General features: G+C 40.8%; 1 protein-coding gene across 3 annotated transcripts; it reads right to left on the reverse strand.

Moving 5' to 3' along the window:
* Nucleotides 1-631: 631 nt before the first annotated feature.
* hhat (hedgehog acyltransferase) lies at nucleotides 632-23,819 on the reverse strand. Of its 3 annotated transcripts, XM_050070904.1 has the most exons (12): nucleotides 23,720-23,819; nucleotides 23,283-23,431; nucleotides 23,121-23,185; nucleotides 20,658-20,771; nucleotides 20,369-20,563; nucleotides 19,080-19,292; nucleotides 17,252-17,429; nucleotides 16,194-16,344; nucleotides 11,837-11,872; nucleotides 7,195-7,396; nucleotides 6,533-6,677; nucleotides 632-1,437 (listed from the first exon to the last, which is right to left on the reverse strand). In XM_050070904.1, exons 2-12 carry the CDS (start codon nucleotides 23,401-23,403, stop codon nucleotides 1,352-1,354), a joined length of 1,506 nt encoding a protein of 501 aa, XP_049926861.1. In that variant the 5' UTR covers nucleotides 23,404-23,431; nucleotides 23,720-23,819; the 3' UTR covers nucleotides 632-1,351. The 3 variants fall into 3 exon arrangements, with proteins under 3 accessions (XP_049926861.1, XP_049926862.1, XP_049926860.1); XM_050070905.1 differs by lacking the exon at nucleotides 23,283-23,431 and having other exon boundaries at nucleotides 23,720-23,763; XM_050070903.1 differs by having other exon boundaries at nucleotides 23,283-23,763.
* Nucleotides 23,820-24,913: the final 1,094 nt, after the last annotated feature.

Here is a 24,913-nt window from a genome sequence, read left to right on the forward strand (position 1 = left end):
GAAATAGTCCCAACAAAAACACTATGTACTCCTGTTAGAGTAACATTTGCTAAGAACGAAAGTGCTCAGATATTTTAAGGAATTACTTAGCCTTTATAAAATATAAACGCTATGTTTTATTCATCCATTTTTAAAGATTTAAGTCTTAGAATGAACAGGAATGAGTGAACTTGGGGCTGAAGGCCACAGACAGGTTAATGGTTTTAATTTGGTCTTTTGACTGGATTTGTAGAAAAATATAGACTCATACTGGTTAAAATACTTATTAAAGTCTGTCAGAACTCTGTATAAAGCTTTGTCACAATTAAAATAATAACATTTCTATATATTTCAAATGTTTTTATACTTCCTGAAAAGCTGACAACAAGTTCTGGAAGAGTTTTCAAGTTGATTTAACCTCATACCCGAAACACTCCTGACTCGTACACACAGCTGGAACAGTAAAACAGTGAATGACTCATTACATCAGTTGCAGCACGGCTATCCATTACAACATGGTTTTTAAGTTTTTAATCCAAACGCAGACTGAGGTATTGTACAGTTGACATTTTGGAGGCAATTCGAGGCATTATGTAACAAAACATTAGCAAAAAACGAGCAGCTTGTGTTTTTTTAACATCCTTGCTCAAAGAAAAAAAAAAGCTTTCCTTTGCGTTCCAGTGGATAAATGTCATCTATCACTGTTACTGTGTTGAATTAGTTAACGTGTAGTCCGTCTGGAGCCTTTTAATAATACATCTACTAATATTAGTGTCATTCTCCTTCACCCAAATTGCATCTGTAGAGGGAATAATGACATTGATTGGGTTCCTGCTGCTCTATTCAGTCTCCTGTGCCTTTTGTCTGCCTCTGTATACACAAATAATTCTGTGGCGAGCTAAAGGATGGTAAATATGAAATTAGCATTCTACGGCTCTCCGCACCAGCGAGCAATACCTTATCTGAGTCATATAACCGAGACAGATTCAGGGTCCATATTTCTTTTACAGTTTCTTAGAATAACAGTGAGTCAGAGTAGCTTATTGGCACTGCCAAAGGCTCCGTTCAGACCGCACTGATTTACAGCATTTCACTTGTTTTATTACAGTTTGTGTGCACTTAACATTTTCCACAAGTAGGAGACTCTCTCCTGGAGTGAATCCTTTAAGTCTCAGCTTACAGGCAGATTTTGCCTTGTGTTGCAGATTGTGAAAAGTGGCTGCTCAGCTGCACTTTGGCCAGGTTTGGACAGGTTCTGTGGCCAAGAGCCAGGTTCGCCACAGAGACTGGTGAGGAGAAGGCACTGGACTCAGCAGGTTGTTCGGGATGTCTCGTGGCGGGGATTCTCGCTCCGATAAAATGTCAAGGTGACTCATGGTGGGTGAGAAGTCCACTGAAGCCCAATCTGAGCAAAGCAGTAGAGGAAAGCCAGCATAGGCGGGAACAAGGTGGACCAGCCTGAAATGTAAAGAAACCAAATGTTTATGCTGCTATGTACTGATGCTTTACAGAGTAACTTCCATAGAGACTTGCATTCTTACAAGAACAGAGAGTAGTAGGTATTTTGCTGTTCTGTGTTGTGTCACGTTTTTTCTCTTCTTCTATTTTTAGCTGCTTCTTCGAGGGTCGAGCAGGCAGGTAAGGACAGCTGTCTGCACCTCCTCCCCAACTGGCTTGCCTCCAGATTATCTCAGTAACCTGCACCTGCACCCACAATGCTTTTCAATGGTCTATTCTTTTCCATTCATGTCAAAATCTAATTCACATACACGCACGGGCTGCTTTATGCACAGCTCCACTGTCAGCTTCCTGTCTGCAGCAGAGAAAGGTTACACGGGCTGAGGCTAGAAAAGACGTATTTTTTGCTGATAAATATTTCTGTGCTGTTCTGAAGTCACGTTTTGTGCTGTGAAGTCTGCACAACACAAAATGTTAGTATGCAGTACATTAGCATAATTTCCAGTAAATGTCAGCTAATTATTAACGTTAGTTTAATCATATTAGACATGTTCATGCGCAATTTGAATTATTATGTGTTTCTGACATCTAAATCAATCGTACAAAGCTTTTCAGCTCGAAGGCCCCGGGTGCACCGTGAGCAAGCCTTTGCTGTTGTGCCAAGACATCCCAGCGTTTTGTCTTTGCAGGTATGTAAAATTCATTAACGCCCTCAGTGTGAAATAAATTCTCCAACCAGTGATCTAACCTTTGCTGTTACTGACTTCAAACTAACAGAGGGAGAATCTGAACTTAAAGGAAACACACGCACCACTAGTCAAACTTCTGGAAGTGTTAGAAACGTAACAGAGTTGTTGCGACTACAAATTAATAGTGAAAAAAATAAATCTCATCCAGCTGAATGTTACTATGATTTTAATCAACCAGTGCTAATTACACCACAGTTCTTTGGCACTTGATTAACAGAGTGCTTCGAGTTCAAAAGAGGTGAAAGGACCACTGGCAGAGAGGCAACTCAGAACTAAATATAAAACTGATTAGTGATCAGAACGACTGTGCTCCTCAGTGGAGCAGAAACGGACATGGTGCTGGCTGAGCTCTTCCTCATCTGTCTCTCTGGATACATTACATCATTAGACTTACAGAAAGACAACTCGTGTAGTTCGACAAATTGGCAAACGTGAGGGGTTTTTTAAGCCTAGGAATGATTCTGTCTGTCAGTCCAGACTGAAATATCTTTATATTGGATGCAGTGTTATGAAATGTCCATGTTCATGTTCCCCTCAGGGTGAAGTGTGATCTCTGTGGTGACCCCTGACCTCATCCAGCGCCATCATCAGGTCAAAATTTCACTTTGTCCAATACTTTGATTCATGAGTTAAGATCATAGACTGTATAAAATAATCAACGTGGCGTCCGTGACGTCACCTATTGGTTTGTGGACTGCAGTTCTGAAGCCTTGTACTTAGAGTTTTGACAGTCGCCATCTTAGTTCTTGGGACCATATGACTCAAACTGTGGCGACACCTTGCAAACAACCTGTCACTCAAGCAGCCCTGTCCTTAAATATGTGAAACTTTAAGCCTTAATTAATGTACGTAAACGGGTGAGTTATATAGAAATTCAACCACTGCACAAGTTGTTATGTTGAAATTAGCTATAGAGACAAAACTGTTTTTGTACCAGGCTGTAAACCTGTCTATTTCTGCTGTGAAGTTGGGCATTTTAACATGGGGGTCTGTGGGGATTGACTCATTTCTGGAGCCAGCCTCAAGTGGCTATTAGAGGAAGTGCTGATTTTGGCACTTTAGCCCAGAGGTTGTATACATACATACAAAACTAACAACATTCCCATTAGCCTTAGCTTGCTAATTGGTAGGGCTGCCCTGTAATAGCTGATCAAACATCAGTTGAACAGAAAGGTCATTAGTTGGCAAGATTTCATTGGTCACTTAGTCGCAGAAAAAAACCCTAACTCTACGTGCGGTTATTCCACAGGCTAGTTAATAACATGTCGGGCAGGAAATCCAAAGTGTGGGATCATTTTGAGAAGGTGAAGGACGAACCCAAGGTGATATGTAAACTCATCTTCATTGGTCGACTACAAACATGACGTATCATCTGAAACATGGAAGTAGCTACATGCCCATTAGCCCACAGCGTCATTAACAGGCGGCTCGCTCAGTGTGTGACGTGCACTTGTAGATAAAATATAGGCCTATATTAATGAAGGTTCATTAGTACGGTTTTGTATTTCTCTGTAATGTAGCACAGTGTTAACAATGTTACTGATACTATTCTTTCTCACACCTTCAACTCAAACCACCAAAATATATCATTTAATAATTACATTAATATCGTCAACATCCTGGCGACTAGTCGACTAATGGCCCTAAATGACAACTATTGGTCGACCTGGAAAATTCTTAGTCGTGGGCAGCCCTACTAATTAGCATATGTTATCATGCTAACATACTGAACATTAGCTAAACCTGCTAATCATGATCATGTTAGCATTATCGTTGTGAACGTGTCTAAGTACGGCCTCACAGAGCCGCTAGCGTGGCTATAGAGGATGTTTTTCTGGGAGAAGTGTTGGCAAACAGAGGTGGAACTAAATCAATGTGCTAATCAAGTAAAGTACTGTAACTCTACTGATACTATACCTTAACAGACACAAAAGCACCATTCAAGAGTGAACTGGAATAAAACATGAAAAGTTTTTATTCTAGCTATTATAATTTCACATAATGAGCAATGAGCAGATATATTATGCAGTTCTTTTCTGCGTCACTCACATCTACAACTTTAGAGTGATCTTACATGGGGGCTATTGGGTGGCATGTGAAGGTAGCATACACACATCCACCTATACAACTACAAACACAGTGTAATTAGGAATTTGTTTTTGTACATTTCACCAGAGAGGTCAAAGAGTGCAATTACGGCACCGCCTGCAGCAGTAAAAATCCCAGACAGGCTGATTTAAAAGCATTGATCTCATGTTAATGAAGAAAACCGCAACTCCCCCATTGGTGCTTCATTGTGCAGACACATGCAGACAGAAAGAATAGCTGCAGGCATTTCTGCTGGATCCATTATATTTCAATTTAAAGTACAAAATCATAAGAACTTACTGAAAGCAAAAAAATTATTAACTGGTTTGTTCAATGGTCTGTTTTATCATTTTATGTAAGCACCAGGCAGTGCCATGTTATATCTTTATTTTTAGTATTTTAATGCTCTGAATGAAGCTCCATAGAGGCAAACTGAGATTCTCAGTTTAGTTTCTAGGTCTGAGTCTGAATAATTCACAACAGAAATGGTATTTTAAAACACCCTGCTCTTATTTTTAGGTTTCTCTTAACTTATTTACACCAAGTCTACTAGAAGAAGCATAATGTTAACACACAATTTGCTGTGAGCCTGACAGGCTTCAGACTAATTTTGACTGTCACAATAAGGCTGAACTGGTGGCTGGAATATGACCCTTGTCAGGCTGCGTAGGCCCAAAGACTAAATAACATTAACAGAAGATACATGTAATAATGTTGCTCTGGGTCTGCTGGATGTGTAAATAGGAAACTGTGCTGACACTAAAACCAACTTTAAAAGATCATGTCACTTTTCAGATTGTCCCAAAAAATCAGTTAATGCTGCTTTAAAAATCACTAAACTATGCATTTTATTTCAGTATTAATGAACTGTTCTTGTTAATAGAATTATATTACATGAGAAAGTATCAGTGCGGAGCTGAGCTCTGGCCACTGACTCTGAGCCCAACCCAGCGGCGAGTACAGCTCAGACTGCTTATCATGAGCAGACAGGCTTCAGGACGGCCTGCCATCTTGCTTTAGGTACCAAATGAGCCAAATAAAAAGACACGGGGAGCAAAACGGGGACTGGCACAACCACGAAGCAGATGTCTCTCTATCTGGAAGAGTTTGCCCCAGCAGATGCATAAAACGCCCCAGTAAAACCAGAGCCTCCGCATCCACTGAATACACTGCTGATAAATAAACCAACCAGGGCTGCAGTTTATAATAATTTTCATAATCAATTCATCTTAAAATCATTATTTCGATTAATAAAACGTCAAAAACATGCCCTGTGTAATTCAAATGGTTCAAAACGGTCCAAGAATCCAAAGCTGTTCAGTCTTATTTGGTACGACGAAGAAAAGCAGCAGATTCTCACATTTCAGAAGCATGAGACCAGCAAATGTTTGGCTTTCTGTCTGTTAACTAACTGATTAAACAACAAATTGTTGCAGCTCTCAGTCCCTCCAGGAATTTGTGGGCTTTTGGGACTGTTATGGCCTAAAATGCTTGATTTCATAGCAGCTTTTCTAGAAAATAGCAATCATATTGTAGTGTTTTCAGATGTTACCACATGTGCAACAGATCTGGATACAACAGCCTCTACCACGGTGATTTGTCTTGTCCGTTATCCCAGCGTTTCAGCCATTAACAAGGTGAGTTTTGTGGTAAAAAAGTATTTGTCAATCATTGTCATTTGTGTCCCATCACAACATTGCACATGGTGGAAAACAAGTTACCTCCCCTTTCGTGCAGAACATCAGGGAATTGCCTTGTACAGTCTTTAGCAGTAATTTTTGTTGCTAACTGTGGGACATTCATGTCACACGTCTTCATCTTCACAACCAGAAACAAGAAAGTGAGTATGATGACGCTGTACAGGGGATGTTATGTTTGGTGAAACTCATGCAAAACTATGATGACTGGTCAAATCCACAGAAAAGACGCAGTGATTGGACAACATTGCAAGGTCATGCAGAATTCATTGTTGCAGTCATGACACTGCAACATCCTGGAGGGGCTGTCTAATACAGACCCAATTTTCCACTTGGCCTCTCTCTAACTGTTGCTTTAGACACACTACTGTCACTAGAGCTGCCGTCCCCACTGAAAGAGAAGGTTAAATGTCCCACAGTGCGACTAAACAGTCAAATTAAAAGACGACATGACTGATGCTCCACGTTGTAAACAAACGTATAAACGCCAGCTGAAACAATCCTGCAAATTAAAAGGCAAACAGAAATCCTATTGAGCGAGTGTTGTGGGAGACAATTTACCTTGAATGAAGACACGCTTCCAGAAGATTCTGCCAACATGTATCCCCCCAAGGAACACCAGATTAGAGAGGATGAGCATAGCAGTGGAGAAGGCAGAGAGAAGGGCAACGCAACGCCTCTCCATCGCCGGGGAGAAATTCTGCTCCTGGGAAATCAGTAAATAAATAAGTAAATTGCAGCAGAACCACAGGAGATTTTCATCGTAAATCTGAGAGACAAAGTGCAGCAAAGCACCTGGTGCTAATGGACTGTGTGACCATAAACTAGGAGGATTACACAGTCTGCCATCAGACTTTACTGAGAACATGAACCTTCCCCCAAGGCTAGAGGTAAAAGCAGCAAGAACAGCCTGAACGGTTTTATTGTTAATGTATTGGAAAGTTTTTCTCACATTAATGCTGAGTTAACTGTACAGTACAATCAGATGTGACAGGATCCGATCATGTCTGTACTAACTGTTGGAGCCCGAGGCATTATCTCTAATTAAATCAGATTATATGACCCCTTTATTTCTAGCTACAGGACAGATTTCAACATCACACGTCTTAGCCGAAAATTCAATTGATGGAATAACCAGGGAATCATATCTACAATGTAATTCTCTTAACATCCTTTTTTTTTTTTGCACTGTCACAAGGCAAACACTTGGATTTCAAACTTACAACAATGGAGCGAATAAAGGACAAGGCGAAGAGAGACTTCAGTCCATTTTCCACCAGAACTCCAGCCCAATTCATCAGAGCCCAGTACTGTAAGTAGTCATGGCCACCATGCCAGAGGCAGACGAATCCGAACGCAAGGCCAGTGGATAACATTTTGTGAAGAAGGCCATGCCGCGAACCTCCCAACGGCACGTAGATGTATCTGAAACAAAAGTACATTACAATAAAAAAATAAAACACAATGTTCCAGCTCTTTAAAGCAGATTGTAACCTGTCCAATACAAAGAAACGGGCGTGCTGGAGCCTATCCCAGCTGACGTTGGGCGACAGGCAGGGTACACCTTGGACAGGTCACCAGACTATCACATAGAGACAGACAACCATTCACACTCACATTCACACCTACTGACAATTTAGAGTCACCAGTTAACCTGCATGTCTTTGGACTGTGGGAGGAAGCCGGGGTACTCCCTCCTCCCTGGGTTCAGGGAAGCCTCTTACTGTGAGGCGACAGTGCTAACCATTGCACCATCGTGCAGGGCCGCACAGTGGTGCAATGGTTGTGCCGCCCAACTCTTTAAATGCCACTCAAAATGATTTTCAATTTTCAGTTTTACAATTACCAAAATAGAAGTTAAATGCATAAACTGGCATCAATTACTTAGGGTAGGGAAAATTTTAACCAAATGTTGATTGTAAGTTAAAACATGACTTTTTTGTCTTGCGGTGGAGATGAGAGTAGAGCAGAACTGGGAAATACCTGACATTTGTTGCTGAGTTTTCTTCTTATTATTATTATACTTTTCTTCTTACTCTGCATGTGAGATTCCACTGCCTTGAACCTCAATTTTTGAGTTTAAAAAATGTTTTGCAAGTACACCAAGCCTTGTATGCAATGCCTGTCGTGATTTAATCTCGGTGTAATACCCAATTTTTGTTGAATTTGCACTTCCTCATGTTGCTCAGGCAGACAGACAGCTAACTAGCAGTGGATCCTCTGCTCTGGGCATCCCGGCCAGAAACAAAATATGAGTTCCATTATCCTGATCTGTGTGACATTAATGCAAGAGGCATTCGGTAAATTATTTAAGAAAAAAAGATCTTACAATACCTCGTCATTCATAAAATCCAACTCCCATGTCCTAGCATTTTTAAGACTTTTTAAACGATTGATTTATGACATTTTAATACCAATTAAGGCCTTTAAGATCAATGAATTCAATGCCTTTTTAAGACTTTTTGAGAATCTGCAGGAACCCTGTCAAATAACTGGTGATACTAACAGACAGACCTCTTGTAAGGACAGGACACAGACATACTGCAGCCAGCAAACAGTGTAGATGTTAAACAAAGGGGAGGTTGAAAATGGCACCACAATGCACCGATGAATTGCAAAGAACACCTGCAACACAAATGATCGTGTCATGTTCATTGATTTTTAATGAAATAAATGTTGCTCTGACGTCTGGTGCAAAAATAGAGGCACTTCAGGGAATCAATCAATCCTACAAAGTTGTTAATAATGCTGCAATTGGGTTAATGATTCCAAAGTGGTTTCTGTGTTTGCACCAAAACCTTGACACACATTTAACCCACTTTCTATGTCAAGTTGCCTTTTTTTTCTCACTTAAGCTCGCTCTTGTTTCGGTTGGGTGAGATCCGATTTTATCATTTTGGTTTAAACAAACAGCAAATGCATTTAATTCTATTGTGGTTTCAATGGGATTACACTTCATGTGGTATAAAAATAGCAGATGATAGCCCACATGATGTGAATAAGATCGCACCAATCAGTAACGACTGTGGTGCCTGCTGTGAAGAAAAATGGTCTCAGATATTGTGAGAACCTCGTCTGTCCCAGAGGTACCACGTCTCAACGTGCTACATCACTCCAACACGCTTACAAACAAACATCACATTCTTGATCTAGTGTTGCTGAGCTGGGAACTAATTATCTCAGCCACCCTGTGGATAATCAATGTTTCTGAAAGATGAGCCAGCATTTTCTGAGCCTTAAATAGAGTGGCCAGCTTGGCCATATTGGAGGATGAGAGAAGGTGCAAAAACAGATGGAGAGCAACCAGAGTGTTTGAGCCGGAGCAAGCTGAATACTTAAACATGCTGAGCACCTATACGTCTATGTAATTTATTGAGATGGAATCTAAACAGATGTTAAGCAACATGTGACACTTTAGAGACATACATTAAAACCTGAGTAATCAATGTGTTACGCAACACCCGCAAGCAGATGGTGCAGACAACACGCACACAACGTTTAGAGACAGGCAGCAGGCATTAGACAGTCAGTGACAGTCAATTAGACAGTGTTGGTTTCTGTGCTCTTACACAGACGCTCAGTATACTTGATAGTTCTTGGCTTTAAAGGAATACTTCATCTACCAAATGAACATTTGTACGTCAGTCACCCCGTGTTATGCTTTATTCGTGAAGAGAATTTTGTTTTTCTCAAATGACTGGTGAAGAAGAATCCTTAAATGGAAAATAGTCTTAATGAATTGAAATCAGGGGGGTCGACGTTTACCAGCAGCAAAAGTCATCAAAACTTCTATTTACAAACTCTTTCTATAATAACAAGAGTCTTTTACAGTAAACATAGGGTGCATTAACACCAGGATAGTCCGGGGGACTTGGTTCGATTGGGCGGGGAATGCCGAAAAATTTCACACCTTCATTTGGTTCAGTTCACTGTCACACTGCACTTTTTAAAGCGGACCAAACCACCTGGACAACGCCATGCAGTTCCAACAGCTGCTCGTTTGGGGAACGACCACTGACCAGGAAGACAAAAAGCATGAGGAAGAAGAAAACCCGGCTCATTGATTGGCCAGGGCTGAAAACGGAAATCCATCCCCTTCAGCCGGCTTGTTCACCACAAAAACACCAAACACCAAAATGCACTGCGCTCTACGTCACTTCCTCTCTTTGGTTCCCTCGATAGTCCGTTTGCATTTCCCGCTGTAAGCAAACCGCACCAGGGTTCACCCCCCAGTTTTCAAGCGGACCAGGGTTTGCGTGTTTGGTCCACACCAGACTTTGAATGAGCATTCACACCACTCCAAACGAACCAAACTATCCGTGGAAGTGGACCAGGGTTCGTTTAAAGCGGACCAAATAGCGCCAGTGTGAATGTGCCTATAGTTTGGCATTTTCTAGTACTGAGGGAGCCGGTCGCTGCTGCATCCCTCAATACCGAAACTATTTAAAAAACATCAGTGTATGTGATCAATTCACACGTAGAAATAGGGCCCAAGTTGAAAAATGCCAAACTTATCCTTTAAATGCAATCAGAACCAAAGTTAAGATGTCGACACCCCTCAGCCCACCCCCCCACTTATTTATTTACAACTATTTTCCCCAGGATTTGGGATCAAATACTCCTCCTCATACGCAGCAGCAAGAACTCAGTCAAACAGCCAGTGAGAGCTCTTTTGTTGGCTGATAACTGTATGAAACAGAGAACCTGGTACACAGTGGCACACAGACGGGGAAAGCGTAATGGAATGGTGAAGAATGAGCCACTTAGCTGCCCAGGGAGACGGGGTGTCAGTGAGTCATGTAGAGCACATCATTTAACACCTACGCACTCATCTAGCGCTCTTCAGACAATTTCAACAGAATTTCAGAACTGCATTAAAACCTCTTTAAAAGCACTTTCACAAGAAGGAACGCCAGGGCATTGTGTCATGGGTATCATTTTGCATCTGCAGTAGGATAATTGCAAGCGATGCCATTAAGCAGGAGAAAACAATTTCCAATGGACACGGATTAAAATGGAAACTTACATTTGCAATTTAAATTCTGGTATATTTAGCACATTAATTGGAGCCTCTTTAGTAGTCTGATATGCCAAATTTCCTTCCAAGCTCATATTTACTGTCTGAAAAGCAAGTGTACATGTACGCCATCATACGTGTCGACACAAAAGCTAATTAGCAAACAATAACCAAGACAAGGGAGCACAGACTACCAGTGTTTTCTGACAACCGTGCAACTGCGGCGTTGCCTCCATGTAGCAACCCGCGTCTACCAAGCGGACCATAACCTCCCAAAAGGCTGCATTCAGCCAAGTGTGCATCATTAAAAAGCAGACGAACTAATAATGTGTGTTGTCCAAAGTACAACTGAGCAAACACATAATGCTCCCATTACATATGCACATATTAAACAAGGAGGCATTTCTCCAGGGCGCGGGAACAGTAACACAACAGAGGGAACTATTCAGCAACAACATGCAAGCTCATAATCATGAGAAAGCCTACATGCAAATGCAGCATCCTTGTCCATTATGATGACACATGCGGGCAGGCAGCTGGAGAATGGCAGCTTTTTTTAAGGTTATTCAACTGCAGGAAATGAGCTCTTCACAGTAAGTGTGCAATAAATAGCAGATACAGTATAAATAAACACACGCTACTCCAAATATAAAGCAAGAAAAACTGTGGAGAGATAAATGGATACATACAGAGATTGACAGACAGATGGATAGCTAGACAGTTGGATATATAGACAGTCAGACAGTTGGATATTCTAGGAGTATTATTTGATTTAGATGACATTTCACATTTTTAGTAAGCATTAACATCTGAATTAGTCTGTCGTCCGCTCATGAAGTGCCTCTTACCTGATGAGCCATCGATACAGGCCCTCGTCAAAGTGCCTGAGAGCGAACAAAAAAAAAGGGAAAGAAATGAATATTGAGTCACAAATTTACATAACAATATAGCACTGAGTAAAAAACACCTGAGCACTGGGCTTTACATATACAGTGTGTATGAAGAATGTGTGTTTGTGTGTGCACTCTTTGTCATTAAGAAGATTAGAAAAACGTGTTTTCTTTTTTTTTTCTCCGTGCACTGCCTATAAACTGAGGCTGTTTTGTGGACGATGTCGGTGGACAGCTTTATGCATTCCATCAATGTTGTCAACATTGGCCAGCTCAGCACACACAGGCCGGATTGGAGTGCATCGGTGTCAGCACATTGGTCGATCTGGTCTACAGCCAGCGCATTTTCAATGCAAAACCGAACACACGGCCTTCCATCTCAACTTTATGTGCTCTGAATTAAGAGGGCATTTTCCCGTTGTTAATTACATTTAGGAACAGAGTGACTGTGCTGTGGGAACAAGGCATGAAACTCCACACTCTCTGGTCACTTTACAGTATATACATAAGGGAAACCACATTGGGCTCACTGTCAAACACTGATTTTTTAACTGTGATGTTTTCTTATTGTATGAGGATGTTTGTTCTGTCTAAACCTTGTCCATATACCCAGTTACCAGTTTAATCGGTTCACCTAATTTAAACTACTGCAGCCTGATACAACAGTCCTGCAATAAATCCTACCTTTATTAACGTTATAATTTTGGAAGGTGTTGATTCAACTTTATTATCTTTGTTCTATTTGATCTAAAATGTTCTTCAATTATTTTATTGCCTCATATAAAATATTGTGAAGTGCTATATAAATTAACTTTGATGTAGTTTGTGATGCTGTTGAGCTGTAATGCATTACACAGAGAGTAGTTTGTGTTATTTAAGCCCAGTCTTATTGATATACAAGCAGTGGACACAATAATAGAAACACCTAGTATAATGCAAATCAGCTTGACAGTGCCCCAAACTGCTGTGTCCAAAATAATCACACACTTAAATCACCAAAACCTGAACAGGATATTGAAGAATATATTTTGGGACTGGTGCACCACTTTAGTTTTGGCTAAGTGTACCTAATAAACTGGTAACTGGGAAAATATTTCAGCACATTTTGCCCTGTATCAGCCTTCTTCTTTGTCCAGAAGTGGTGTGCATCCCGGAGGACATCAAAGCTAATTGGTAAACACAAACACAAAGCACTGGACCCAAAATGTTCACTGTTGCATTTAGCTGAAGGCCCTGAAATATCTTTTCCAAGTCGTGGAAATACTGTTGCCGTTTAATATTTGAAGCCCTGCTGATTAAGGGGCTTTATCCCCATGTAACAAGCACTGCAATGTGTGTGCTCATTTCACTTGAGCAAGTGTGACCCCTTCAGCATAAGCCAGGCATCGTCTTCTCCTTTGCTTGGTTGAAGAAGTGTTGAACTTAAAAAATGTAGCAGTCGTCATGACAATTATGTTTATCTTGTGCACTATTTGTGGAGGTAGGTAGGATGGAAATAACTCAGCATGGTGTGTGTGTGTGTCTAGAAACTCATGCTTGATGTGTGTAGCAGAAAAGGGGGAAAAAAGTACAGAATATCCCTTTTCAGCCTTTACAGGAAAGGAAGGTGGGGAGATCAATCAGACACACCTGTGAGCAGGGGAGAGGGAAACAACTAACAAATGCAGTATGGATGACAACAGAAAGAGGAGTGAAAGCATCTAAAAGAGGAGATAACTAAAAGTTAATCAAGTTTCTGGACATCTTTGCAAAAACAGTGACAAATAAAAGTAAAGGAAGCGGCAGTTGTTCCAAAAACATCTCAATTTCCTGGGTAACGAAAGTGTGCTGATCACTGGAGCAGGTTTGGCTTAATCTTTTCGACCTGCTCAGATGTGGCTGTGGATGAAAGTCTTTGTTGGATCTACAAAAATTAAGGTAAGTCTCCTTTCTTGCAACTCCTCAGGCTTCTCATATCCTTCTGCTTCAGGTTAATGTGCAGCAGCCCTCAGCCACCCTTCTATCCTCAGTCTAATTGCATCTATTTTTGCACTGCCCCTTACCCTGCTCATTTTCTCCTTGGACAGTTTATTTAATTAAGGGACATTTGATTTTCACATCAGGACTCTGAATTTGGTCTCTTTTGATTCTGTGAGTCAGACACTTTGTTTATTAATAACCGTTTGATTTGATCGGGCTGAATTTATTTGGATTATTTTGTGGTTTGAATACAGAAAGATTTAATTGTGTCTTTCTATCTTGTGCACTTATGTGGCAAAGGTAACATGGCATCCGGGTTGTCTCTTGAACTTCTTTCTATCAATAATCTTAAAGTGGCAGGTTTAGGATTATGCTCATTATGCTCCTGCCTAGCATCTAACTCTTACTTTAAATGTCTGGGATTAATCTACACTACACTATCACTGACTTTATCTGAAATAACCTTTACCTGTTCGATGTTATACACAGACAAGTGGCATTGTTTTGTCACATCCCTTTCAAAACTAACACATTCCTAAGGGTCAATCTGTTTGGTGACCTCATTGTCTTAGCCATACTGCCACTAACCAGTTTTAACTTGAAGAAAAAGACAAGATGCAGCCTGTTAATGTAGGAAATGCTCCCAGTGAACAATTTTAGCTCAAGTCTGAAAGAATGATACGATGTCCCTGCTGGTGCCGTGGTGATCCCTTGTTCTGATTGCCAGTAATGACAGAAAATGGGACAATTCACTGTTCCCAGTCTGAGTCGTATTGTCAAAGCACAGTGGGCACTTAAGTCACTTGACATTAAATTTACCTTTTTCTCAAGGGTACCAGGAAAACTAGCTTTTCCAGTCACTTCAGACTTAAAGGGTAACTTTGGTCATTTTCAACCTGGACCCTATTTTCAAATGCTTTTGTGTCTAAGTGATTAATGGGAACAACATTTTTTGAAATAGCTCCAGTACTGAACGAGAGGGCTGCAGGTGGAAGCAGCAAAACATGCTGCAATGTAACCACTTGGGGCATTTGAGCACCGTCATTTTCCGTCCACTAAAGGTGTTTGTTTTTGCCACTGACAGGCTCAGATTGATATTCTAAGTGTCTGACAACTTCGTTGAAAGGATTCCTACAGAGATAGACCTTTTTGTTAAAGAGTAAGACCATTTTTCTTTAACCAGAAGCAGGCCCGAAATCACCATCGCCAAAAACGCCAGACTCCATGTAAATAAACAGTAATTTTAGTGTGTATAAAGCCAGCATGTTTTCACATCTAACCGGGTGAATTAAGGTTTTATTTCAACCAAACCAGAGCTAGTGATTGTTGGAACAGTGGTAAGACGAATCAAGTCTGCTTTTTTGAGTTTTATTTTGTTTCTGTGAACTTTTAATGGAAGTGTGGTTTATGATGATAAAATTACTGTTAATTTAAATGGAGTCTGGTGGGTTTGGTGATGATGATTTTGGGGCTGTTTCTGGGTAAACAGAAAGGATCTTACTCTTTAAAGGTTTAACTCAGCAGGAATCCTTTTCATAATGTCAGACACTTGGGGCACATTCACACCAAGATAGTCCGGGGGACTCGGTTCTCGGCCGAAAAAATTTCACACCTTAATTTGGTTCGGTTCACTTTCACACTTCACGTTTTAAAGCGGACCACCTGGACAACATCATGCAGTTACAACAGCTGCTCGTTTGGGGGCGGTATTGCCCGAAGCGACCCCTGACCAGGAAGAAAAAAAATCACGAGGAAGAAGAAAACCCAGCTCATCGATTGGCCAGGACCGAAAACAGAAGTCCATCTCCTTCAGCCGGCTTGGTCACCACAAAAATACCAAAATGTACTGCGCTCTACGTCACTTCCTCTCTTTGGTTCACTTCCTCTCTTTGGTTGGCTGGATAGTCCGTTTGCATTTCCCACTCTAAGCGAACAGCATCAGGGTTCACTTGCAAGTAAACCAAGATCCCCAGTTTTCAAGCGGACCAGGGTTCGCAAGTTCGAATGAGTGTCCACACCACTCCAAATGAACAGAACTATCCATGGAAGCGGACCAGGGTTCGTTTAAAGTAGACCAAATATCGCCAGTGTAAATGCATCCTAAGAATAACAATCTGAGCCTGTCAGTGGCAAAAACAAGCATTTCTAGTGGATGTACATTGACAGTGCACAAATGCCCACATTGCAGCCTGTTTCTCTGCTGTTCACTGCAGCACTCTCGCTCAGTACTGGACCTGTTTCAAAAATTGTTCTTCCCATTCATCACAAAAAAGGGAAAATAGGGTCCAGGTTGAAAAATACCTAAGTTACCCTTTAAGGAATGCTACGAGACCAATATAATATTGTATTTACGTACCTCCACATCCCTGTGAAACTGTACATGATGCTGACACAACGAGGAAGCTTTGGGGGAACTAGTTTATCCAAAGTAGCCAGCATGGATGGAAGTCCAAACAGCACCAGATACTTCACATAGAAGAACTGGACGAGGGCCAGGGCCAGACCGCCTGTGACAGGGCAGAAGGACTATTACCACTTATTTTAACAATTAGGACAACTTGTATACTTTACAAAGACAATTTCCCTGTTTTAAGTCAAGTAAATTGTGTTTATGAAGCCCAAATTCATAAATTTGCCTCAAAGGGCTTTAAACCCTGTGCAGCAAACAGCACTGTCTATTTTTAGACCCTCTGTTGGAAATGGGGAAAACTATCCAAAAAAAAAAATGTTTTAATGAGGAAAAAAGGGAAGAAACCTCAGGAGGAGCAACAGAGGAGGGATCAATAGATGACGTTAGAACTTGGCAAACATCATTTGCTGCTGACATTAAAGAGCTGCTGAGAACCGTGAAGCGGAATTGCAAAAAGGAGGCCAGTAAACTTTAACGGTTCATTATACCTACTTATGGCAACTAAGGGATCCAGAGAGGACAACAGTGAATGAATTAGTGCTAGAAGTCCACATTCCCGGAGGTGCTTTACATGTAAAAAAAATTATTGACTTGAGATGTGCATGCAGAGTATTTTTAGACCACAGTGGCCACCTGAGTAAATTACTTGTATCTGCTAAAATGTAGTATTCCAAGTGTACATAGGGTACATAACCTGACTGATTACATCTTCGATTTGTTGAAAACAAGTAATAGCACATAAATAAATTTAAAAGACACTTAGCAGACACCAATTCTGACACTTAAGATAAAGAAAATAACACCACAGATCATGACGACTGGATTATGGATCAAGGCCAATGAGTAAGACAGTAATCAGCATATCTGATGGAGTTTGAGAGCCAACCAAACCCTGTGGGGGTAACATGTTTTTAAGAGTGTCTGAAGGCAGGGAAACATTAAAGCTATAACTCAGTGTTACACTGTACAAACCAGCCAAAAATACATACAGAATAAAGACGTACCCAAGGCCCAGGGAGGGAGGATCTCTAAGTAGGTCTCATTAGACTGGATGGAGTGCATGTACATTACATGGATCATGTATTCGGCAATGCACCACCATAGTATGATCCGTCCTGATCTGAGCACCAAGTAGCTAAATGCTGATTCGTCCCTGTCACCTTCCTCAGCAGGCCTCCGCATCTGAAAGTGTAGAGGGTGAGCTTGTTGTTAAAGGTTGCTGGATGAATCTTCACACTGAAAAGGACAAACATGGCAGTAAAAGAGTAAAGACATACTGTGTGGATATTTAGAAATCTACTGCAAAGATGGGTATGAAAACAAGCAGCCATAACAAGGATGATGTAGAGTAGGGCTGTGATGAACGATTGTATTTGTTACAGATTAATCCCTTGATCATTTTCTCAATGAAGATAGGGGGTAAAGCCTGTTACAGTATTCTGGAGCCTAAAGTGACTTCATCAGGTGTCTTGTTTTGTCCAACCAACATTTCCGAAAACCAAAAATATCAAACAAGGTTCCTACAGCTTAAGGCAAAGTTACATGTGAGACTTTTTAAGACTTTTATTTATGCCTCCAGAAATAAAAATTAGGACCAATTTTACAATGACCAAAACTGAAGAAGTGAGACAGTATGATCTGCTTTAACAGTTCATATAACACTTTCTAGAGTAGAACACATTGCAGAGACGAGGATGAACAAAACTTTTGTTGGCGGGTTGTCTTGGTGATTTTGTGTTTCTCACTCTGCATGTGGGGCTCCACTGCCTCGATTCCCATCATGCCCAGTTTGAAAAACTTTTTGCATACAAAACACAGAACCTAGAATGAGTTTCAGCCATGCCAAAAAATCTTGGGTTTAATAGCCTATTTTCACTGAATTTGCACTTCCCCATGTCGTCTGGAGTACAGTGACAGTTAGCTAGCAGACAATGGATCTTCTGCTGTATATATAAACGCTTATAGTCTTGAGGGTCGTGGTGGGGCTGGAGCATATCCCAGCTGACACTGGGTGAGAGGCAGGGTTCACCCTGGACAGGTCACCAGAATATCACAGGACTGACACATAGAGACAGACAACCATTCACACTCACATTCACACCTACAGACAATTTAGAGTCACCAATTAACCTGCATGTCTTTGGACTGTGGGAGGAAGCCAGAAAAAATGCAAACTCTGCACAGAAGGGCTCTCTCCTGGGATCAAACCAGGAACCCTCTTGCTGTGAGGCGACAGTGCTAACCACTACAACACTGTGCCGCCGCTGAGAGTGAGATTTTACAATGCAACATCAGAAAAAAAGATTTATAAAATCCTACTTCCCATGTCTTAAAAAACCTTCTGAAGATGTATTCAAGACATTTAAATTCAAATTAAGGCCTTACTTTAAGATTAATTAATTCAATTGATTTTGAGACTTTAAGGATCTGCAGGAGCCCTACATCATGAAAGACTAAGGAAATCAGCAAATCCTCACATTTGAGAACCTGGAAATATCACTTGCTTTGGCATTTATGCTTAAAAGATGACTTAAATGACTATGATTATCAAAGGAGTTGACGATTAATTTTATGTTCATCGAATAAATGATCGACAGTCTGCCACTGGACCAAATAAGTGGTGGCTATTTCTTTACATATATGAAAAATTCAAGTCAATATCCTCTTGTACATAACCTGCCACTGATGTGTCAGCTATTATATTTTTAAAAATGGATCTCAGATCGCCTGCACTCAGGAGCATCGACCGGCCTCCTCCAGACAAAAACAAAAGAGGCAGTTTTAGACCAAATCTCAGTTTAATTCAGGCGTAGCTCCTGTCGGCTCTCTTACCTGCTCAACGTAGTCTTTGTATGTGATAATGGGTCCATTGTAGAAAAAAGGGTGATAGAAAGTGTATGAAAACAACCAGCAGAGCTGCACAACTCCACCACGGTCTGCAGGGCACCAGCAGTGCTCCAGGCTGAAGCTGATGAAGCGTAGACCACAGACAGCAACGCTGAAGAGCAGCAGATAGTACTCCTCCTCGGTCTTATACCAGCCTCTCTGTGCAACACAGAGGCAAGGCCAATTATTTTTAACACATTCCTGGGGAATCCTCACATCAGCAGTGACAGTCTGACACTAAATTTAGATACGCTTTTTAAAATCACTCAAAATAGGACACGTTAAAATGAGAACATTAGCAGATTACAGCGTATTTTGACAACTGGATGTGAGAATCTGTCAGCACACACTAATAAACATGTGCTTAAGACAACTTTTAATGAGGTCTGATAAACAGCATTGGGAATATCACTGCTTTCAAAACTGAGCTTGAACACTCAACTCAACTGTGCAATTGCGTGTGTGAGCATAGAGGGAAAGAGTCAGATTTTTGGAAGCGTGCACAGGTCTGTCAGGTCTGTTTCACTCACTAAATTCAAATTTCCAGCCATTGTAACTGGAGTACGCTCGCCTGGCTGATACTGTGCAGTTAAAGAGTGTGTGTAGATCACAGGTATGTAAGAGGAGGATGTTAGATGACCCTGAATGTGATGAAATACTACGCGCCAGTGTCCATGATAACCAAATCAATGTCGAAATGAGTAGAACTGAGTCCCTGAAATTCATTGTCGTGTTGTGAAGAAAAGGCAGTTTAGTAAAATCCTTTTTCGTTTTCACTGCAATAAATGTTTGACTGTCTGCTAGCATGTCTCCTACTGCCTCTCACTTGTAGCTATTTTCAAATGCTTATATGAAGACACCAAGCTTTTTAAATCTGGTATTCCCCAGAAAATGCTTGAAATAACCATCAATATATTCATTCAAGTTCTTTCTTTGGTATGGACACAGAGTGCCAGAGCTGAGTGGACAAATGCCTTTACGTCCCCTTAGTATATTGCACCCTCTTGTGTTCTTTGCAAATATTGCATTTAGTGGTAATCAATCGGGAGGTGAAACAATCACTAAAATCTGACTAAAACCCAACTAATACTACTATTTAAAATCATATTTATTAAATTTAAATTTAATTTTTCACTTAACTTTTAAGCATATCTTTTGTTTCTCTGATTTATCCCTTTAATGCAAGATAAAAACAATGCCCCAAAAACAAGTATAGTCCAGGTGATACAACCCACCTGGATCTCTTGAAGTGGCTGGATGTAAAGTGTGGAGAGCAGCAGCAGGTTGCAGGCCCATGACAGAACGGGCTTTCGCAGCTGTGCTGCTGCAAAGGAAAGGCCCAGCTGTACCAGCAGCACACCCACACCTTTAATCCCCAGCACACTGCTGGCTGCTAAGAGGCCATATATCGTGAGTGCTGGCACTCTGAGCTATTAGAGAAAACATAAAAAAATGAGTTGGATTAAATCATCTCCCACTTGATGGCAACATTCCACTTCCAGCACTGTAGCAGCTGCTTCCTACCTTGGGGTAAAAGGTGCGGGTCAGTCTTGATATTACGCCATGACCAATCAGAGTCCACAGCAAAGACTTCTTTGCCCATTCGGTCCAGAAACTCCACTCGAAGTCTGATGGGTCCTGATAAAAAGAATTAACTTCACCATGAGCCTTTAAATCACAGCTGAAGCCTGATGAATGGAGGCTTTGAATAGTCAAAATGTGTTGAGGAGCTTAATTTTTATGTATCAAACAAATGTATAAAGTCCTGCAAAAACCTAACTGAACTGAAATATGCTTATCACAGCTTTCTGTGACACAGAATATCTTAAAATAGGGCTGTACATTATAGAGCTGCAACAATTAATCAGTTGTCAACTATTAAAATATATTAATAAAATTGAATTGAAAATTGAAATTAAATGAATTTATCACTAACTCTTTCCATCGTTTATGCTTTTTTTTTTTTTTTTTAAATAAAGTCAAAATTCTCTGATTCCAGCTTCTTACATGTGAATATTTTCAGGTGTCTTTACTCATCTATGACAGTAGACTGAATATCTTTTTGTTGTGGACAAAGCAATTATTTGGGGGCTTTGGGGAACACTTATTGACATTTTTCACAATTTTTCTGACTATCTATTAGAGCCCAACTGATACTGGATTTTTGGGGCAGATGCTGATACTCGTATTAGCTAGTAAAAATTCCAATATTGATATATCGGCTGACATTTTAGTCACAAACACACACAAACATATATATATCTATTAGGGATGCACAGTGTTGGATTTTTTGCCGATATCCAATATGCCATTATATAGGATAAATTGCAGAAAAAAGCAGCATGCCACACTACAAAAACTGTTTAGAAATGGAGCATGACAAAAAGCTCAAGGTGTCGACCTGGCTTCTAAATTTCCCAGGTCCCAATCTGCTCANTTTGCCGATATCCAATATGCCATTATATAGGATAAATTGCAGAAAAAAGCAGCATGCCACACTACAAAAACTGTTTAGAAATGCCCTGTGAAGCATGACAAAAAGCTCAAGGTGTCGACCTGGCTTCTAAATTTCCCAGGTCCCAATCTGCTCAAGGATTCTTGTGATGTGCCGGTACCCCAGATGTACCCCTAATCCAAGGTGGGGCCTCCTTGGATCGGACTTGGCTCTGACCTGTGGAGGCATGGACACAGGATCTCTGGGAGTGTCCTGTGGTGTCTGGCACCAGTGCTTTGGCGGCAGATCCATTTAGTCCCGTGGGTTGTGAGGTGGGTTAATGGCACGTGCCACAGATGCTCATTCAGAATGAGATCTGGGGAATTTGGAGGCCAGGTTGACATTTTGACGTCTTTGTCACATTCCTGAGCCATGTTTGCAGTGTGGCATGGTGCGTTATCCTGCTGGGGGGGGGGGGGCACTGCCATTGGGGAGTACTGTTGCCATGAGGGGGGGTACTTGGTCTGCAACGGCGTTTGAGTGGGTGGAACATGTCAGGTGGTATCCACATGATGCCAGAACCAAAGGCTAAACTATGCATGTGACAAAGATATGTAATGAAGGCAGGCGATTTTACATTTTAACAATAAACTTTACAGCCAAAAATGACATAAGTGCACTAAAATAGTAAACTTAATAGGGGATTTTATTACCCTAAGCATCTTTTTCTGCATCATGTCCTGTTAAAAAAAATCATATCAGTGCATACTGGACATCACATCCAGTATCCAATTGCTATCAATCCAAACTGTCCCAGGAACTGCTTGTGTCCTTCTATTGCTGCTGCATTGAGAGCATCCTGACATACGGCATGCTAGTTTGGTTTTCCAGCTGCACGGCTGCTGAAAGGAAGGCTCTCCAGAGGATCACAATCAGCCCAGAACATCATTGGTACACACATAATTCAGGACTCTTCCCACCAACACTTCACACTGCTACCCTCTGGAAGGCGATACAGGTCTATGAGATCTCGCACTTCCAGACACCTCAACAGTTTTTATCCAAGTGCTATTAAGATAATTAATTCAATATACAACAGTGCATACTGTGTTTGCTTCTTGGCTGGGCCAGATGTGTAATTCAGTCTATATTGCTGCTGCTCTTATTACATTATTATTATTATCATTATACATTCTCCTTTTTTACTTGTAGTGTATTTTATGTGTATCACTGTTGCTGGTTATTGTTTATTGTCTTTTGCTGTTTTTATGTGTAATAGCCCAGAAATCACACAATTTCATTGTACTGCTGTGCAATGACAATAAAGGCATTGAACTGACTGATGTATCGATCAGGCTCTTCTTTGTATAGACCAGGCAACTAATGGATTAATGGATAATATAATAAACAGATTTGTTAACAAATAAAATATTTGCTATTTGCAGCCCTATTACATTATGGACTTAAAAACAAAGTTGTGTTTAGGTGAGATGCTCCATAATGTGACTTGGCTCAGGTTGGGTTTTTAATCAGTCATTTAAAATTGAACTTACCCTTTTATAACCTTTAATAAGGCCTTTTTCCAGCTGGAATTCTCTCTGTAATCCTGCTTCATGCTCTGAGGAACAAAACAGGAAAAATAACAGACACATAATTCTTTTTTCCGTTTTTTTATCAAGTCATTGAACCAACATAGAGACAACAGTCTATCTTACTTTCGGAGAACCTGTGCAGGTGGTAGAAAGAGTACAGGTGTGAGCCAAAGGACAGCACCCAGTATGCAAAGATCTCTGTCCGTGGCAGTGGAGCCAGCTGGGGCTTTAATTTAGATGTCATCAGGTGAAATCACTGCGCTATAGTGCGGCTGTAACACAGTGAGTCAGTCAGTGGTTATACCTGTGGTGTTAACCGTTAGCGACAGTTAAGCTAACGTTAATTAGCATCGTCTGAGCATTTAAGTTTATGTCGAGACAACTGCGACCAAGTCGGTTTGTATGTTAAAGTTTTCTGTGCTGGTTTGGCCATTGTTTCATTCACACATTGTTGTGTTAACATGAACTTTTCGCCTGAAAACTTTCTGTAAAGCTCGAGTCAGTTAGCTAGTGTTAGCTAAACTAAGCTAGCTAATGACGTCAACAAGATACAGCGTTACCTGGTGATACCGGGCCGGTGTCCATTGTGATGCTGTAGATTGTAGACTGCTTGATAGAATGTTTGATAGAGCCTGGACCAGAGAGTCATAACGATAACACACCCCGGCATCCAACATTCAAAGGTACTGAATGCTTCTTCTGTTTCCTTGTTTTAATTCATGACTAGCAAACAACATGTTGGAGCATGACTGCCCCCAAATGTGCGGGAGTGCAGCTCTACATACAGTCTATGCTCTACACAGGAGTGGAGAGTCAGGCAGCCCACTGTTACTGCTATTTACCACTTGAGCTTCATCATACTACGACCTGTTTTCGAAAACTTAGTTACTTAAGATAATTTTGAAACAAAAAATATGATAAACACTCAGCTACTTGTTGGAAGTGTTGTATGGATGAAGGCACACTGGTACATGTGCTAGTATGGCCATGCCCAAAGATTAATCAATACTGGGTGAAGATTCACTGATACATAGTGTCATAAAAAGGCAATACAGTCTATGGTTCTGGCCCAAGCTTTATATATACAGGTACATCTCAAAAATTTAGAATATCATGCAAAAGTTAGTTTTTCCCCATGATTTTATTAAACAAGTGAAACTTTCATATATTCTAGATTAAGTTTTTTGTGTTTAAAATTTGATGATTATGACTCACAGCTCATGAAAATATAAATCCAGTATCTCAAAATACTAGAAAATCCCATAAGACCAATAAAAAGAATTTATAATACAGAAATGTCAACCTTTTGAAAAGTATGTTAATTTATGCACTCACTGAAGTTTGAGTTCACCCACTTCCCAACGGTCGGGGGTGGGCTCTATTGACGCGGAAGGGCCGAAAATGGTGGAGTAGAGCTTAGTTTCAAGTCTATACTACCTTCCTATCAAAAGTTATTCGCGACCATATCTTCCCATATCTGGACCTGACTCCTCGAATGTCGAGTTTACCCACTTCCGGTTGTCCTAGAAGGTCGGGGATGAGCTCTATCGATGCGGAAGGGCCGACAATGGGGGATTAGAGCTTAGTTTCAAGTCTATACCACCTTCCTATCAAAAGTTATTTGCGACCATACCTTCCCATTTGTGGGGCCTGACTCCTCAAATTTGAGTTCACCCATTTCCGGATGTCCTAGTCTATACCACCTTCCTATCAAAAGTTAAAGGTTAAATGGTCGGGGCTCCTTTTGCACGAAT

This window comes from Epinephelus moara, chromosome 19, assembly GCF_006386435.1.
Source record: "Epinephelus moara isolate mb chromosome 19, YSFRI_EMoa_1.0, whole genome shotgun sequence".
Taxonomy (NCBI): domain Eukaryota; kingdom Metazoa; phylum Chordata; class Actinopteri; order Perciformes; family Serranidae; genus Epinephelus; species Epinephelus moara.